This window comes from Macrobrachium nipponense, chromosome 9 (assembly GCF_015104395.2).
Source record: "Macrobrachium nipponense isolate FS-2020 chromosome 9, ASM1510439v2, whole genome shotgun sequence".
NCBI lineage: Eukaryota > Metazoa > Arthropoda > Malacostraca > Decapoda > Palaemonidae > Macrobrachium > Macrobrachium nipponense.
Window position 1 is genome coordinate 13,710,213 of NC_061110.1, and position 18,475 is coordinate 13,728,687.

At 35.9% G+C, this 18,475-nt stretch overlaps 2 protein-coding genes across 3 annotated transcripts in view; one reads left to right on the top strand and one right to left on the bottom strand.

Moving 5' to 3' along the window:
* Positions 1-6,382, bottom strand: part of LOC135218624 (uncharacterized) — a 203,917-nt gene extending 197,535 nt beyond the window's left edge. Inside the window, exon 1 of the mRNA XM_064255061.1 lies at positions 6,245-6,382. Within this exon, the coding sequence (XP_064111131.1) occupies positions 6,245-6,258 (14 nt within the window). The 5' untranslated portion in view covers positions 6,259-6,382. The remainder of the gene's footprint in view (positions 1-6,244) is intronic.
* Positions 6,383-12,037: 5,655 nt separating this feature from the next.
* The window catches only part of LOC135218656 (solute carrier family 25 member 32-like), a 36,486-nt gene continuing 30,048 nt past the window's right edge, over positions 12,038-18,475 (top strand). For both annotated transcript variants that reach the window (XM_064255101.1, XM_064255102.1), the window contains exon 1: positions 12,038-12,350. In XM_064255101.1, the coding sequence (XP_064111171.1) occupies positions 12,218-12,350 (133 nt within the window). In that variant the 5' untranslated portion in view covers positions 12,038-12,217. The remainder of the gene's footprint in view (positions 12,351-18,475) is intronic.

The following is an 18,475-nucleotide window of genomic DNA, read 5'->3' on the forward strand; positions in this document are numbered from 1 at the left end:
GGTGCGTGGACCTATGCTGAGGGATCTTCGACAAATACTGAGAAATTCTCAACCTGGGACAGTGAGAACTTTGCTCGTGAAGAATCTAAGCAATGCAGGCACTTAAATCTCCACAGTTCCCTTATAAATGCCTGTATAAGTCTACCATGAATTGTGTACTTGTGCATGCCAGCATGCAAGCATGAATACAAGCATTTAATTAAATATTTAAGAAGCAATTTATTATATTTGTGGCTATCAGTCACATCTTGACAAATTTATCATAATTTTTCCCTTGCAATTCTCAAAAATGAAACACCCAGCTTTTATATAGAATATTCTTCCATTACTTATATATATACATCTCTCCATTCTGCCTCGTTCCAAGACACATTTTGTGCATAATGAACTTTCTTTGAGATTTTAATCCCCTCTAGTGTTACCTTCCATTAAAATATTTACTATACATTTAACATTTGTGCTAACACGTCCGAAGCAATGTTTTAAGCTTGATTCAACGCAAACTTATGACTCGTTTGTATGGAGCCTCACTCATTTTAGGAAGGCCTGTAGACACCATATATGTTCTTGCAAATAGGGTTCTGGAAGAGAGATTGATGTATAAGTGCTGAATTTACTTGTGAGACCACACTGTCGCGGACTTCTCGAAAGAAGAGGATCATCCTGAACTCTTGCCTAGTTTGCTGTTCCTTTCTAGATATGTTAACCTTCCTGGTTTCTAGAAGCGTATCACCCTTATTCTGACAAAGATATCACCAGTGTGATATCTTTTGTCTTTCTGCAGATGATATCTGATCATTAACCGAGAGGCCTTTATTTAGCAGGACTGGGAAAAAGAGGCTTGCTTCACCATTTGTAGGTATTCTTGTTCATCATTCTATCAGTACATACTGTCTGGACATTCAAATCTATGAACTTTTATGGATACATAAATGTACGGACGTTTCCTGAGAGGGAATAACCAGTTTTACACAAAAAATCCTAATGTGCACTGTGAATATGTTTGGAACTAAAGCAAACCTGTTCATAGGTAAGTTTATAAAATATGTTTGTGGCATGATCAGCTGCTCTATGCAGCCTGTTCTTACATGCAGGTATTGTGTGGTATATACAGGGATGCCCCAAACCTTGAAAAACATGTCTCATATAATTTCTCAACACATTTTCTTACAGAGGAGGTTCAATCTATTCCAAATATGTGAACTGTATGTATTAGCAAATGTATACTGTACTCTATAATCACAGTTCAGTTATGAAATTATATAAGTCTGACTATATTTCAAAATTTGTTTGCTTCCATTTATTATGCTGAACACCAAAAAGGAAGGAAAAGCAGGAGTGTGAAAATTCATGTAGATTGGAGAACAAAAAGTACATATGTAGTGATTAGAATAAAAGGAATGGGCCTGTTACAAAAGACAAGGAACTATGAACTATCTGGTGAACACAGTAAAGGAAAAGAAATACTATGTTCTGTTCTCACCAGCAAGTTCCAACATGAGATGTGTGAAAGAGATCGGCCCAATAAGAAAAACTGTGTTGGGGAGAGGGAGGGTTATCCCACTGCCTGGACCTCCGTTGCCAAAACCTTTCTTAACCTAGGTGGCAGCACAAAATTTTGTCTGAACCATTTTGTAAATTAAGCTTAAGAAAATAACAGTGGCTTGGAAAATTTGCAAACCCCTCCTACAATAATATAAATTACTTTTCTGTACATTTCCATGAGAAAATATACCACTCAACATCATACAACCACTGACATTATGAAATCTGATGCAGGTGAAAAATCAACATAACATGGAACTATCTGTTTCCATGTTATACCAATAACATTAAAATGAATCAATCAGTCACATTCATGGGCTGTATATATTATTTAAACTGAGCCAATAGAGATCTCTTGACTTCTCAGATTCATCACATTTTTAGATACACTTACTCCTGTAAAGATTGAATGCCAATGGTTAAGTATATGAACTACAGTAGCATCTGCCTTCCGAGTAGGAGCCTATCCCACACATGTAAGGCTAGGGAGAATGCCATAAAACACCACAAAGTTACGGTTTGTGGCAAACTTACTTTTAACTCAAATGTGTGGGTTCAAATCCCAATGGAGAGCTAACCTCTCCATTGGGAGGAGCAAGTGTATCTAAAGGCAAGAGAACCTAGAGAGGTCTATATTGACTTAATATGAAAAATTATCACAGGTATCATTAGTATTAGTATTATTAATTATGACAATATTTCCTGTTCTGATTGAATATTTACAGGAACAAGCATATCCAAAGGTGAGAGAAAATCAGTTACGAGGTTTAAAATGAAAAAAATATATCATCATTATCATCAGTATTAATGGCCACACTGCAGCCCTAGCTGGAAAAACAAAATGTTACAAGGCCAAAGACTCCAACATGGAAAACAGACAAGAATGACAAAAGAAACAAAAAACAAACAAACACACAAAGACAATGAAATGAAACTCACAAAAATGCATTTGCATGCAATTTCAACTTCCTAAGTTCCAACAATTCATCCAGTGTATGACTAGGATAATCATTCAATCTGGAAACAAGAAGAGGTCAACTTCCAGAAAACTATGTGGTACTGAACATCACAAATGAACAAGAGACTTTGTTATAATTAACTATGCATCAAGTACTGCATGATGGATGGTATGTTCTAAGAAAAATTACAAATAATGCACTATGAGCTAATCTAATGATGGTACCAAAGGCTGATACTAAGATATGGAAAAAAAAATTTAATGAAGCCAGTTTCTATACAACAATTTACAATGCTAGTCAGCTGCTAAAGACCAATCAGTGGAAAAATACTAAAAATGTAGCAGAAAAAACTAAAAACATTTCTTAATGACTGAAAAGTATCCAAAAAATCCTAAAACTATGTCTTGGTATACAGTACTACTCATTTTTGCTCAGATCGAGGCGTAAACTGGATATGTTTATAAAAACTACACTTGCAGTAAAAAACGTCACCTAAATTTCAAATGAGTTGCAGCTAGTTGCAGACACACTATGAAAGAAAAGAAACCCTACTAACAATTGTACTTTCTGACATCTGTCAGGATTCAACTTATTAATTTCCCAATAATTTGTACCGCACAATGAGTTAATTCAGTTAAGAAAGAAAACAGTTGTTGCAACTGATGACAGTTGAAAAACAATACAGCAATATGTCAATAATTGTGGACAATTAGTGAAAACAGATACAGTGACAAAATACTGGTCAAACAAAGTACACTCTAACACTAAGCGTGCAGGCTTAATAAGTCATTTACAGTAACTTCGACTGATATTTGGCATGTGGTATCCCACATTGTGAACAAAGAAAATTTGGATCAACAGCAAAATGGCAAAAATACAAATTATGTGTGTACATCATGTGCATGTATAAATTCATAAACCCTACAATAACTAGGAAACAATCCTCTACACCCTCCAACTTGACCCATCCCTGAGCGCAGTAAATCATACAATATTTCTTCTTTGTTAACCCATTACATCACCATATCCACTGCAGAGAGGGAACCCCACTAAAAGCCCATACCTCAAGGGTAAGGTTAAGTAAGGTAGTCCCAGCATTCTAGCTTAAGATTAAATTAGGAAGATCAGATTATTACATACATACAATACATTCTTGATTCTTCAATCTTTTCCAACAATACACTCTTGCTTCAGTCTTTTCCATTCATTCCTTAACACAAAAATGTTGGTTCGCACTGAGGGTCACGATCATTTGATAAAGGGTGCTAAGGTTAACCAGGTATGTATGATAAAGCCCAACTAACTTGAACCTAATATAAAAATCATCAAGTTCATATCAAAACTAGGCAAACAACCATATTTCACTGTTTCAAGAATAAGGAGTTCAACTAAAATATTTACCATTTCTCTCAAAAAGGCTGTACTTACATTTTACAGATCTAGTATTTATATTCTGTTACCATTGCCATTTTTGGCAATGCCATATATCTTTAAAAAATTTCCTATGGTGTTTAATCAATTTTTTTCAATGTATAAGTGTTTACATAGATATTATTAATAGCAAATGTGATCACTGTAAGGACATTGTCATGACTGCTCTTTTTCTCGTCTATACCAGTTACATTATCATTATTATTATTATTCTTATTATTTCAAAAGATGAAACCTATTCACATGGAACAAGCACACAAGGGCATTGACTTGAAATTCAAACTTCCATAGAATGTTGGTTTCAACCTCCTACTGCAGCAGTAATTGATCATGATACAGAGCAAGTGATTTTTCATCACCCTGGGGGGGAGACAACCCAGTGACATCTGAGTAGCATGCCACAACACTTAACCACTTTACCAGTGGCCCAGCCAACTGCTATTCCCACCCAAATTGTTTGCTGCAACTCATAATTTAAAACTTTTTTCTCCAAATTGTTTGCTGCAACTCATAATTTAAAACTTTTTTCTTTCTTTAATGCATAATAATGCTTGTTCATGTTATGTAGTGGCAACACAGCAGTTGCGTTTCATTTAAATAAGCAGCTACTCTTTAGCTAAGGCTATGAACAGCTGTTAACTGGCTATTTCATCTTCAAAACTATGAGACCAGCCTACTAGCCATGATCTTGCCTCACCACTATCATGGAGTCACTGAATTGATTGAATATTGAACATAGACCAAAGGCTACACACTGGGACCTATGAGGTCATTCAGCAGTGAAACTAAATTGACAATAAAAGGTTTGAAAGGTGTAATAGGAGTAAAAACTAGCAGTTGCACTATGAATCAATTGCTAGGAGAGGGTGGAAAGTAAGATGGAATAAAGAGAATATGAAAGGCGATACAGTAAAAAAAAACAAAAGGGGTTGCAGCTAGGGGCCGAAGGCATGCTGCAAAGAACCTTAAAGCCTACAGTGCACTGCACGAGGTGCACTGACGGCACTAGCCCCCTTCAGGATGTCATGGAGTGACTTCTCTTAATAGATTTCAATGACAACTGTAATTCTAAAACTGTATTAAAGTTGGTAAAACTGTAGACTACAAAGGTAGAGCACCTATTGATAAGGTAACTATCAGTTTATGTGCAAATGGGCACTGTGTTTAGTACCAGCCCCTTGGGGATGAACGTTAAAGTATAAAAACAAAAGAATAAATACCATAAACAAAAATAAAAGGTATAAATATAAAAAGAAGCAAAAGGCAGTAAATAGCTGGGCTGTTATGGTCACCGACTGGTGGCAACCAGAGCGGTAGTAGCTTAAGATTTAGCATAACATCTTTGTTTGTGACTCAAATTTATTTGAGCTAGGATAAATGACCGAACGGCGACATAGCGGCCATCTCTCTCGGAACGCGGTCACTTCCCAAAAAAGAGCTTGAATTATGCCATTAGCCTATTTGGTAACTTAGGAGAAAACACTTCAAGCACTTTTTCGGGAAGGTGGCCTCTATGACGCAGCTGGGTCATGTACCCTACCTAGATTTGGCTAATTTCCCTCATAGCTAAATAGTAGCTAGGTAGTAGCTAGCTACTAGGTACTACCTACATGGTGAACCCATTGTGGGCTAGGCTAACCCACCATGTCTAATGAAGAGGGGAATCCCTATGAGATGCCTCCACCTTCCAGTATGGATTGAATAATGAAACTTACGCCATTTCTCCCACCCAAAGACCCCAGTTTCTTATGGATGGGGGTTTCGTTACTGTCAGAGATTGCCCTAGGGAGGGAAAGTGAGGTTGGTACGGGATGACTTACGCATCAATTCGTCAAAATCATTTTGAAATGTATCAGAAAAACCATATTTAACCAGCTTCAGAACGAACGGTAAGCATAAGTATTACAGCAATTAAAAAAAATAACTTGTCAAAGTTCGTCTGGAAATGTCTGCTAAACTGGCCTACCTAGGTAGTAGGTAGGTACCCAAACCCAGCTTCGAAATCGCTGAAAATCACGTAGAGTTGTGTAAAAATCGTAACGAACAGATATAGCAAGAACAAATAAACCCAGAGCTAGCTATATAAATAGAGTTTTGCGAACAACATTTAAAATATCGTTAGATTTAATAGATGGAAAATCTGCCAGGCATGACGTGATGGCAGGTACCTAGCTACCACCTCACAGGTGCAAAGTAACTCGCTGCTCATCCTGCCAATTAAACTATCTATTCTTTTATATTGAGTGAAGAGCTTTCGCTTAATCTAATCTACTTTAAACTAAACATGTTACAAAGAGCCAAATACTCACGGTATGCGATGCATCGTCGCCTTTGTTAGAAGTCGGTTTTAAATTACTGCAGTTTTCGCACTTAGTCTTCTGACCACTGTTGCCAAAATACCAAGAATGGTGTTGTTTCTCTTAATGAGTTTTTCCTCTCTCCACTGCGCCGTCTCAGTTCAGATATTTTTTGGGGCTTCATAATGGGGTTTTCCATATATGCTTGGGGGATTTTACCCTAATAGAGCTTTTTGTGTATCGTTCGTAAAATATTTATTTTTTTATTATTCTCCCTGCTCTTTCTCGTCAAAATAATAAGACTAATCCTGCTTTGGATCACACCAAATGTGTCGTCATCTGCCATGCTTTTTGTTTTCATGCATCTCAATTCTCAAGCGAAAAATTGTCAACGTAATGATCTCTTTTTATTATTTCATCTTACGTCATTCATTTTCGTTCTATAATCTAGACTCACAATGTTGGAGCAGTCGATCCATTCAGATAAAGGCGCTATAAGGACATCAGCCAGCAGATGGAAGTCGAATGTAGATGTCACAATCATTATTATCATCCAGGTTGATTTTTGGGATTCCCGTCTATCGATAGTAGCAATTATTTTCCTTTCATTCAATGTAACGTTTCCAATGAATTAGATTTATTTCATCCTCCGAAGTATACAATATTTAAATAATGCCTTGCCTCTATATTCACAACTCTCTCCAACATTACAATGAATTGTGTTTCAAGTTCTTTAAATACATTGCCGTCTAACCGTGTTGAATTAAAAAAAATTAGATGTAATTTCAGTTTTCAGTTATATGCATATGAACCAATCATCCATCAGGTGAATCAATCATTGGACTAATCGTCACTGGACAATACCAAACCTAATGAGACGTGAATTGGTTAACATAACATCTATGGCTATTGAAATTGTGCGCAGTATTTCGTCTTATCACATCTAGACAAAGTGCTCCACATTCTTACATCATACAAGAATTATTGGGAACTTAATAAAGATGTCGACATCATTTCATGAATCAGAAGTGCAGACTTTCGCCTCATCATGAACTACTTTACAATTCTGTTTTAAAAAGGTCATGTTTCTTTTTTTATTATTAAATGAACAGTTTTGGCCAAAGAAAAAAATTGGATACTTACATCTTAAAAAACTGTTTTGGCCAAAGAAAAAATAGGACATATGCGTCTTAAAAACTGTGGTTTCATGAAAATTAAAAGCTAAACTCGGCATACAACATAGCTGGTCTAGAAATGGAACAAAATATTTTACAAAATCTGCAGAATATGAATTTCAAAATCTGTATGTATATGCCTAAATGTCAAGTGTCTTACTGTATACTTAAGTATTAACTTATCTTTTCTTATTAATAATTCATTGGTATACCCGTTTAGTACCCAGGCGAATATTTAGAAAAAAAAAAAAAGTTTTAAAAAGTCTTAATATCAGCGTAGCAATAGCGGAAGGAAAGAAAGTTCATATTCACTCATGCGTCCCTCATTGAATCGTGAATAAAAGTGGAAAATTAAAACTAATATATTTCTTTTAGCTTCAGTATGAAACACTAGGTCTAGACTTTGATAAGACCTACAAACTCTATAAGATATGCTCGAGAGTTTTTCATGTTGTAATGATTTCCTAAGAACAGTTTAAAATGGTGGCCTTGCTGTCTGATGTGCTTTCCACTGGATATTTCTCCTTGCTTCTTTGTACCAGCATCCATTACGTTATCGTTGAACTATTTTCCATTTCAAAGCCATATAAATCTCTTATGATATTGCCTCGCGTAAAATTCTCACATATACAATGAACATGAAAAACAAAGCATTTTAACGTAATTTTAAAGAGACTTTTAATTTTTGTTCGACAAAATTTTAATTTGAATTTGAAACTGCATTTATGCCACCCACTATTTGCTAATTTCTGGATATCTTTGTGCTTATTACTGGATCAGACTGCCAGGACGGATGTCTGTTAAAGCAAATTTGATCCTACATTACAGAGGGTTGATCCACAGCATAAAGAGAATTAAGCAGAAATCAGCCTACGTCATTTTTTTCGTTTTTGCAACTCGCAGCTGTCACATGCCTTTTTGTCTTGCCTGTAATATCTTTCTCACCATTATACAGAATAGTTTTGAAATAGAATTTCTTAGATACTTGTAATTTTTTTTGCAAATGATCCTTACACACGTGGTTGCATTGCAACTCAATAATATAGGATAGGAGTTTTTAGGCTGGCAAATTGACAATAGCTCTTCGCTTTCTAATCATAATTAATATATCGTGTAGTACGAAATGCAACTACAGTCTTTAAATATGACTGTACATAGAGACCATTTTCTCGTAAGTAAATCGTGATATACTCTTAAAAACACATCTAATACCATTCCAAAGTATACTGTAAAGCTTTACTTTCCTCGTCGTCAGAGAGAGTGCAGCCATGTTTTTGAGCCTAAAATCTTTACGCGGACTGTTCCTTTATATCAAGTTCGTGCTTGCTCTCCTGGCTAACCTGACCATTCTGGTTTGTGGCAGTTTTGCTGCACATCTGCTGCTCACTTGGGACAGCTTATCCTGGGCGTGGGTCGCGATGGTCAATTGTTTTTGCCTTTTCTGTCAGTCCAGGGAATAAATTAGGGTTTACTGCCTTGCCCTAACGGAGTCCGGACCTGTGAGGGTTTGTTTTCTAGACCGTGGTTTTCTCCGCGGACAAGGCAGGAGCTTCGTCTTATCGAAAACGGCCAACGATTTGGTTCCAGCCACCTGAATCCTGAAACACTTAATGTTTATTATTATTATTATTATTATTATTATTATTATTATTATTATTATTATTATTATTATTATTATTATTATTATTATTATTATTATTCTGCTGACTAAAATGGCAGTATATTCAGCGAATTGATTTCACATATATACATATAATTAATTCGCTGAATTCTGCCAGTTTATTCGACAGAATTTGCTTAAAAGAGGGTCTTCTTCTTCCATTATTATTATTATTATTATTATTATTATTATTATTATTATTATTATTATTATTATTATACTTGAAGGAAGTAGACCACACTCTTAGGCTTGTCACAAAGTTTGTTTGCATTGTGTAAATTAATCTTATATTGATTCAATGCATGATGCAGCCATCTTTATTATTATTATTATTAATTATTATTATTATTATTATTATTATTATTATTATTATTATTCAAAGACAAAGTAATAGCAGGAGGAGGACAGTAGATATATAAATGCCAGCAAAATGATCATTAAAGACAACAGCGACCTCAAATAGGGATTAAACTAAGAAGAAGAAGAAGAAGATGGAGAAGGAGCTTGATAGTGATAAAAATCGCAGCCATATTATCAGCTGGATATTATGAACGCTCACTATATTTATCAAGGGACACGATAGATTGTTTGCTAATATGGAGCTCAATGAAAATATACTCAATGAATACAATATGTGCAAATTATCTATGAACTGTCGTATCTTTGCACATGCCTATGTCAGCCTATTGGTTATGTCAGTATATTATGCGGATGGTGAACTTACAGTACTACGTAAAATACTTCGAACTAAATATTGCTTGGTTCAAAACCGATTGCTTGCCATTCGCATGAACTTGCACTGTGATGAACAAATAACAGTTCTTCTTTCCGAGTCGTTTTAAATAATCTTACCCTTGTCAAAACAAAGCCGTTTCCTTTGGGAATATTCAAATCCGTTCTCAGACTGACGTTTGTAAATACGGGTCTTGTTTGCTTCACGTTTTCATACTCAAAGTGTTCCTTTGTCTAAAATGCACGTGTGTTAAGATAGCTCATGGTGGGCTTTTTTCTTTTGTATAGTTATGTACTTTCATATAAAATTCATATTTTAAAGTGTAGGAATTTTCCTCCTAATGTAGAAATTCAATATTTTAACAGACGGAATTTAGCTTAGTGGTCTAAATATGTCACAGGAATTGTTCTTATCACCTTTTTTTTTTGCACTAACAGGTGTAATAAAACGGTCGTTATTGGCCTTGTGTTGTGGTCCGAAAAATAGTGGTCTCTAATAAAGTTACAGGAATAGTAGAAAAAAAGTCACCATTTTGACAAGGAAAAAACTCGCAGGAAAAAGTCATTATTTATGGTGGCCGGTAAAAAAAAAAAAAAAAAAAAAGTCAGTAAATGACTGACTTATATGCTTTCGCTTTATAACCTTACTGTTTTCAAATATTGAACAAAACGCGATTTCCTCGCACATAATTGTAATGTCGAAATTGTTAACTTTTTTTTTCTGTGGCTTTTTTCCTAGACAAAATTATAACATTTTTCTGTAACTTGTTGTTAACAACAAAAAGACAAACAGATAAGAAGAATTGCGCCTTAACTGGCGTATTTACGTGACAGGAAGACATACTTATCTAAGAACACCTTTTAGTTTCTGGTTCCAAGGAACATGTTCATTGTACCTGTAATATTTTCATATATTAACAATGTAAAACCATACTAATATAAAAAATAAAAACTACCCAGAAATCCGACTAATAAACGATATAATAGCTTACACTAAAATCTTTATTGGGATCCAATTATATAAGAATTATAGGAATGAAATTTTCTACTGTCAATCTTACTTTATGTGTCACAATAAAATGAAAGAAAAATACCTATAGATGCCTCAATTCCCACATTCTTTCAAGGAAAATGGAATGATACTGAACTTTCTACCTAAGACCATTTTTTTTACTGCTAAAAATCTTGAATAGCATCTACGTCTGAAAATAAAATATTTTCAGTAATCAGTCTCTGAAGAATACATTACAGCATGTTGTAATAAACCACAAGCGAGTGTACAAAATAATACGCTTATCATGTCAATGTTTAATCAGATGAAACTAATTTCTGTATAATTAATTTCATGTCGTTTTATTATATTGGTTACATTTCTTCATATCAATAATAATTCCACTGAATGATTGTAGCAGAAACCTAGCCCTTTGAAAATAATGCGTCGACTTTATAAGCAAATTCTGATGTTGAATTATGAGTTAAGGACTCGTCTACATTACTTAGAGGAAACGTAGATCATTATGAGGGTTTTTAAAAAGTAATGGAGGACTTGTTTAATTTTTTGCAGTAAATTTTCACGTGACAGGTATGCTGGCCAAAAAGGCGACGTCAAAAAACGTGTTTCATAACGAAGGTGACCTTAGCGTCTTATTTTATTGATCACCCCAATAAAAGACCACATTGCAGATATTAAAGAATAAATGAAAGTCGTGCGTACTTGAAAAAAGGTATGCCATAGAATAAAAATGGTCGTTCTGATTGACCGAAGGAGGGCCGATAGGAGGCCATCCAAAAATACACCAGAAGGATGATGCAAAATATTCTGCATTGGCAAAATAGTGTCTGCTAAAATGGAATTGATATCTTTAGGGAAGGGAGTAGTACCATATATTTAGGAAATTGTATTCGATAATCCTTGTGTCTTTCGCTTTTGCCACATTGTTCAGGTATTATTTCAATATTTTATAAAGCGTGATTATATGGTCTAAATTCGTTTTGAAACTGACATTCATCATGAGAGGAAGATCTGGCTATACTGCAGGAGTATTTGTTTTGAAGTGGGACGATGGTTCTTTTACAGTTTGGCAAAAGAGATATAAAATACGTAATATATCTATTTAATATATTTATAATTTAGCTTTCAAATTAAAACGAATAATTTTATAGTAATTATTTTGTAGTTACTGTATTGTGTATCTCATTTCCACGAAAATTTCTATTGCATCATCAAATAGGGAAGCAGGAAATGAGAGGCAGCAGTCGATTTCCAAGACTCCTAGCACGTAGATGTAGTGTCTCTTTGTCGCGTGGTTGTCCGTGTCGCTCAAATGTGCCCATGAAAAACGATGAGATATTGTGCCAAAAGTGTCTCTAGTGCTTTTTCTTGATAGCAAGGACCCTATAGTTTCGACTGTCCTCGCCATGAGTCGTTCGAAGAACTTCAGGAACCCCTTTGCGGGCGTGAGATACGAACATCTCGTTGCTGGGGTCTCTGGCGGAGTCGCCTCTACTCTCATTCTCCATCCTCTCGATCTCCTGAAGATTAGATTCGCTGGTGAGTATAGGTCTTTAACGTTTTATATTAATGTTACATGATTTTTTAAGCATTTCAGGTCGAAATTTCCCCAGAATTTTATAGAAATCGATATTAGTAGGTGGTGCGTAGGGGAGACCCATTGCTTTCGAGTTCAGCACAACCTTGGCTTACGTAGTCTTGAGTTTACCATGAGCTGGGTGGCCATTGCATAGTTTTTATTCTTAGAATAATGTCTAGTTCATTTATTTCGATTGTGGGATTTCTTGAAGGGTTGCAGGGTAACTATTGAATTTTTACTGAGCCTTCCAAGTAGGCCATTCTGGGACCTAGGGTAAACAATCACGGACGATCCACCATCATCACGCTGGCCGGGTCTTATTCACTCGATATTTAATTGGTGAAACAAGAATACAATTACAACCCTAAGCATACCATTCAAAAGATTGAAGTTTCGTCAACATAATGTGATATATGAAAGCCCCATACGAACTTAAACCTAAGCATGTGACGCTCTTCGTAAAATATGTTTTCAAGGCATTTTTTGAATCCAATATGGCGGTGATCGTGTGGCTGGACGGGTCTAGTCACGGATGGACACCATCTTTCCCAGCCTTCCCAGCACTCATTTGAACAATGTTAGCGTATATATGTAACGATTATTGATCTTACTCAAGATTGCTGTTGTAATCAGCACAATAAAACAACATTTTGTTGCCTATATTAGTGAAAGTATGAAACTTGTTATTCCCGGGGTCATGGTTTGAACTGAATTCATTTTTACCTTGTAATCGGTGGTTTTATCCTTACTGCCATCACAACTGAAACTCCACAGTGCTTATTTGATTGTTATTATACACAAATTTGGTCTTAATTCACTCTACATTGCACTTGAACCTCGTTGCTGTTCCTGGTTCCTAAGCGCTCACTCCACAAACAGTTACGAGCAGCAGATGACGACGCTGCAAAGTTTTATTCCCTTAATTGTTTATTTTACTCATTATTTAGTTCAACTTTACTTTGTTATTTCAAAATGTTTATTTAATTCATGTCTATTACCCCTTTTTTGCAACCAAATTACCCGGAAAATTACAGATATTTCTAAAGTAGATACAATCCAATGTTTCTAACCTTGTCGTACATCTGGCTGCCGAAAACCATAGTGGAACAAACGACGGATAAGTGGATTACCTATAATTCTTTTTTTTTTTTTTTTTTTTTTTTTTTTTTTTTGCTAGCACTTTTCTTTGATTTAAGTCTGTATGCCAGAAATAAAGGTAACCTTTAATGTTTGCATGCTAAGAATGGCAAAATCCTCGTTGCCACATTAGTGGAGTTTCACACATACGCCGATGCAGTATTATAAACGGTTTCCATGAATTCTAGTTGTCATAGTAATGCAATAATGATAAAATTGCTTTAATATTTATGTATATATACTTTCAATACATTGGCTAATTTCACCATTTTCCACGTTTTGTGTAAGTCTTATACCCAGTTTGGAGGGTGAAAACATAGCAATTGGCAACAGAGAGAGAGAGAGAGAGAGAGGAAGGAAGGAAGAAGGACAAGGGTGATGGTTGGGGGGGGGAGGGTAGGTGGAGCTTTTTATGCGTGTTCGTTTCCATTTCTGGATAATGGAGTTTTTGTCTTGGTACAAGGACAAGTGTTGTTATTCTTCACGATTAGTGATTCATGATACCCTTATACCTAAATCACGGCACTGGGTGTAATGCACTATAGCAAAATCTTGTTCTGATACGAGTGTTCGTTACAGAAATATTGCCCAAAAACGTGCTTGCACTGTCTCTGAAACCCATAGTAGGTATACTGCTTAGTTGTCAATCGAGTATTTTTTACAAGCTAGCTATTGTATAAATTTTGTATTGTTCTCAATCAAAACATATGCCCTTAAATGCTAACTTTCCTCTTTTATACGACTTTCTGATCATTGCAAATTCGGCCCCAATAATTTCTTATGGTGCGAAAACAGACAGAGGCCCAGGGACCGAAAACGATTGCGTCACACTACGGCGGTAATCTGTCAGTAAAACATCTTCATATATCCAAAAAGTAAATAATAAAGATATATATGCGCATTACGATTGTAACAATTACATGAATAGCTGATAACAATCTGCATGAATAACATAAACTGTTCTGCAAGAAAGTTGAGTACGTATAGCAATTCATCTACAATAGGTATGAAAGTCAAGATGTCATGACGTCATAATACAGGACTTAAAAGAACGATTTAATTCCGAAAAATAGCGTTTACTATATATTTGAATAATCTAGTGCACACTTCGTTGTCGTCTTCTACCAAAACAGTTGTTTACTTAAAAACGTCGTGCCCAGTGACCGTGTTCCGATTGTTGTGATGAAAGTGCCGCAGCATCTATGGGTACAAGTGGTGTGCAGATTTATCACAGGAAATGGGAAATTTGTTGACACAAGCGACTCCACAAACATCGAGATGGCATCAATCTTCTAAGATATTTAAGCGTAAGTAAAAATTTGGTGAGATTTGCACTGCGTTGGCCACCCTTTTCACTACCCTCTGTTTAAATCTTAAAATTTGGCCTTAATTTCTAACTTTGGAGAAAATACTTACTTCGAAAGGAGAGTAGAGGTCTTTAGCTCCGTCTCTCACCAGCAACAAGTCGCGACTGATGCCCATCTCCGGTGTCAGGACGCGTTATAAGTACTTTTTCGGAGGGTGTCCAGCCGTGACCGTCGGTGAGTTGAGCCAGTCCATGCGGTTGTTTACCCTACACTTACTCCCCTTCGGAGGTATCTAAAAATAGCTAGGCTAATCATGTTCCCTTTCCACTTAGCCCATCTGGCTAGACCCACTACCTAATGCTGAATAGGCTAGTTGCTTGCACTTCCTATGGCTCTGCAAAATGTTACGTTGATGGCAGGTCTTAGGTTGGCGGAGCCGTGGCCTGGTCAACACAATACCCTTAAGCAGGCCAGGATAGGTTGCATTAAGGAAATGGAAGTAGTAATGTGGGCAGGTTTTGGCGCTTTTAATTTTTGGTGAGGGTGACTTTAATTTCCAGCGGAAATACTAGGATAATCCATTGGGTATACCCCATTTCATCACCAATCTGGTTGATCACCACCCCGTTTGTCATCTAAAACTCATTTCTTCACCAAAAATACTCCATTGTGAAATTTGTCTCGGTAATTCTACAGAATAGTTCTGCACGGACTGCAAGGAACGTAACTGCAGATACGACATCCACTAGGGATTGGGGCGTCCAGTGTATTTCGTCGTGTTTAGTACTGGCCCCCGGGGGTTAATTACAGTCGTCCGAATAAATATTACTTAAAATTCGGTAGATCTAGGGTACTACTTATCCGCAGCGGCCTATACTATGGCAGTTGTGGTTTTTCAATGCATTTTTACCTCCTGAACAAGAATTTAAAGTAATATTTATTTGGACGACTGTAATTAACCCCCCAGGGGCCAGTACTAAACATGGTGAAGTACATTGGATGCCCCGATCTCTAGTGGATGTCGTATCCGCAGTTACGTTCCTTGCCGTCACTGCGGAGTGCTTATGTAGAAATACCTAAAATTCTTGTTCAGGAGGTAAAACTGCATAGAAAACCGCAACTGCCATAGTCTAGGCTGCCGCTGAATAGTACTGTAGATCTACTTTTGTTTCGTCACCATTAATCCTGCTTTCCTTAGACATAATACACCTTCAACCAATGTTTTCTCTCTCTCTCTCTCTCTCTCTCTCTCTCTTGTGTTGTACGTTAATATTCACTACGTATAATTTAAGGCGTTCATTACAGCATTTTTATGGGTTTAGTATTCCACTGAAATTATGTTACAATGTAAAACAAATGTAATAAGCTGTTAAACTGATAAACTGTAATTTGTTCTTTGAAACAACAATTTTATGAGTCAGTATGACCAACATTTTTATACTGTTTCATTTTTATACTGTTTCATTTTAATATTTTTATGTGGTAATGAAACTTGCTTAAATGATGGTGACGAACCGGACTGGTGACAAAATGGGCAGATTCCAATCCATTCCCCTCCTCCCCTCCCCTCCATAATAGAAGAGGAGTTCACTATTATGAAATTTCCTTCTTAAGAAACTGAAACTGCCCAATTTTTTGTTTAGTACTGTAATTTATATTTTTAGGTATACAGACTACCTATAACCTTTTGTCATTTGCCTCTGCCCTTTCTGATCACATTCTGTACAGTCCCTGATGCTGAGGGTGGAATTATTACTTGATAATGGCAGTCAAGTTGAGTTCCCCCAATCTGTCACCTACCCCCCAGTTAACTACCACGTTACCAAATTTTAAGGACTGATTCCAGCTCTCACTGGGGATGAAACTTACATGAAAGACAGGTTTGTATACTCAGTAAACACGCAAATTACTTGAATGAAAAGCTGTGACCTTGCCGTCTCGGTTTAAACTTGAACCTCTTTACTGTTTTGTATCATTAGCTATTTCAAGGATTCACATGGTGCTGTTGTTTTTGCCGGAGTGATTTCAAGCCTAGGGTTGCGATCAACTCCACCTACATTGTCCCGGTTACTTTTTGATTCTGGCTTATTCAATTTGTGTCTCAAATATGTAGAAATGAAAATCAGTGCTGCAATACTTGCATTTTTTTTTAACCTTAGAGGCATAACACACTTTAATTAATCCAAACAACACAAAGGGAGAAATAGTCCGCACATCCTCTCGCTTCAGCACTCTAGTGTATTGGTCCTCTTCCTGCTATTCAAGGGACTTGGAGAATGAAGTATTTTATGTGAAGCGTACACTTGCGAGTGGAAGAGTACATAATTGAAAGAGCTAAACATATGTACCTAAGTAAAATTGAATAAATTAAGGGTAAGCAGTTGAAAGAAATTATAAATGATTGGGATAAAAAAAAAACTTGGATGGCAAAGAGGATAAAAAAAAAACTTGGATGGGAAAGAGAAATAGGTGACAAGATAATCTTGAACATCTATAGGAAATGTAAGGAAAACATAGAAGAAACCTGTTATTATTAAAATAAAAAAACCTTGTCTCCTACTGCTACTACTATACTGTGTTATAGCCATTGTCCCTGGGTTAGAAAATGTTTGGTGGTTTCTTTAGATTGAGGATATTCCTTTAGAGAGTTTTAATATATAGGGTTGTATCTGTCATTATTTTTTGATGATTTATGTACTTTTCATTAGATTTTATGCATTATTCTGCTTATTTTTCTCATAGTTATTGTGTTGGAACCTTTGCGGTCAGGCTCATGGCTTGTGATGTGCTCTATAAGATAGTATGTTCATTGTGATGTACAAATGTACACTGTTATTTGTAGAAAGTTAAATTTGAGACAGTTGGTGCATACTTTTTTCCTTAAAATAACATGCTTTGTAATTTTCAGATTAGAAGGCTTGTATAAAACTTGACATTTGAAGGTAAATGTATTACTGTATAATATGGATGAGAAATGGTTTCAGGAATTAAGGATATACTTTCAACTCTGTGTGGTAACAAGAAGATAAAGTCAAAACTTGAAGGAAAATAGTTAAAAGAGCAGCAAGTAACTTACTGTTGAGTTATGAATGGGAACAAAAATAAGACAGTTGGAGAGTATCCAAAAAGACACGTAAGGGACAGTTGGAAGGTATCCAAATAGACACGTAAGTGAACGCTGTAGAAGACTCTAATACAGAGGGTGTTTCACAGCCTAAACTTGAGAATATTGATTACATAGTTGCTACCCAGCTTTGAGTATTTGAGACTGTTGTTGTTCTTGCTGTAGTTGGTCTGGTTTTAGGTTTTTGGTTTACCTGAGTGAATGCCATATGAGCTGTTGTTTTCCATTGAAGTCTGTCGTATTATCTGTCTCTTGTTTGATCTCGAGAATCAGTAAATCAGTTGGAACCTGTCAAAGGGATATGTGAGCTGTTGCCAAGAGTGCATCTGTTATCTATTTCTACTTAACGTTTTTTTATTATCATGAGAATATTGAAAGCAAAATCAGCAGAGATTATTTTTTCAAGATCTTTATTTGGTACTTAGGTGCACATTAATGTTCAGGCTTGGTTATTATAGCCTGCTATTCCCTTTCATGAAATGGATATGCAAAAACTCTTACTTACCCAAGAATGTGT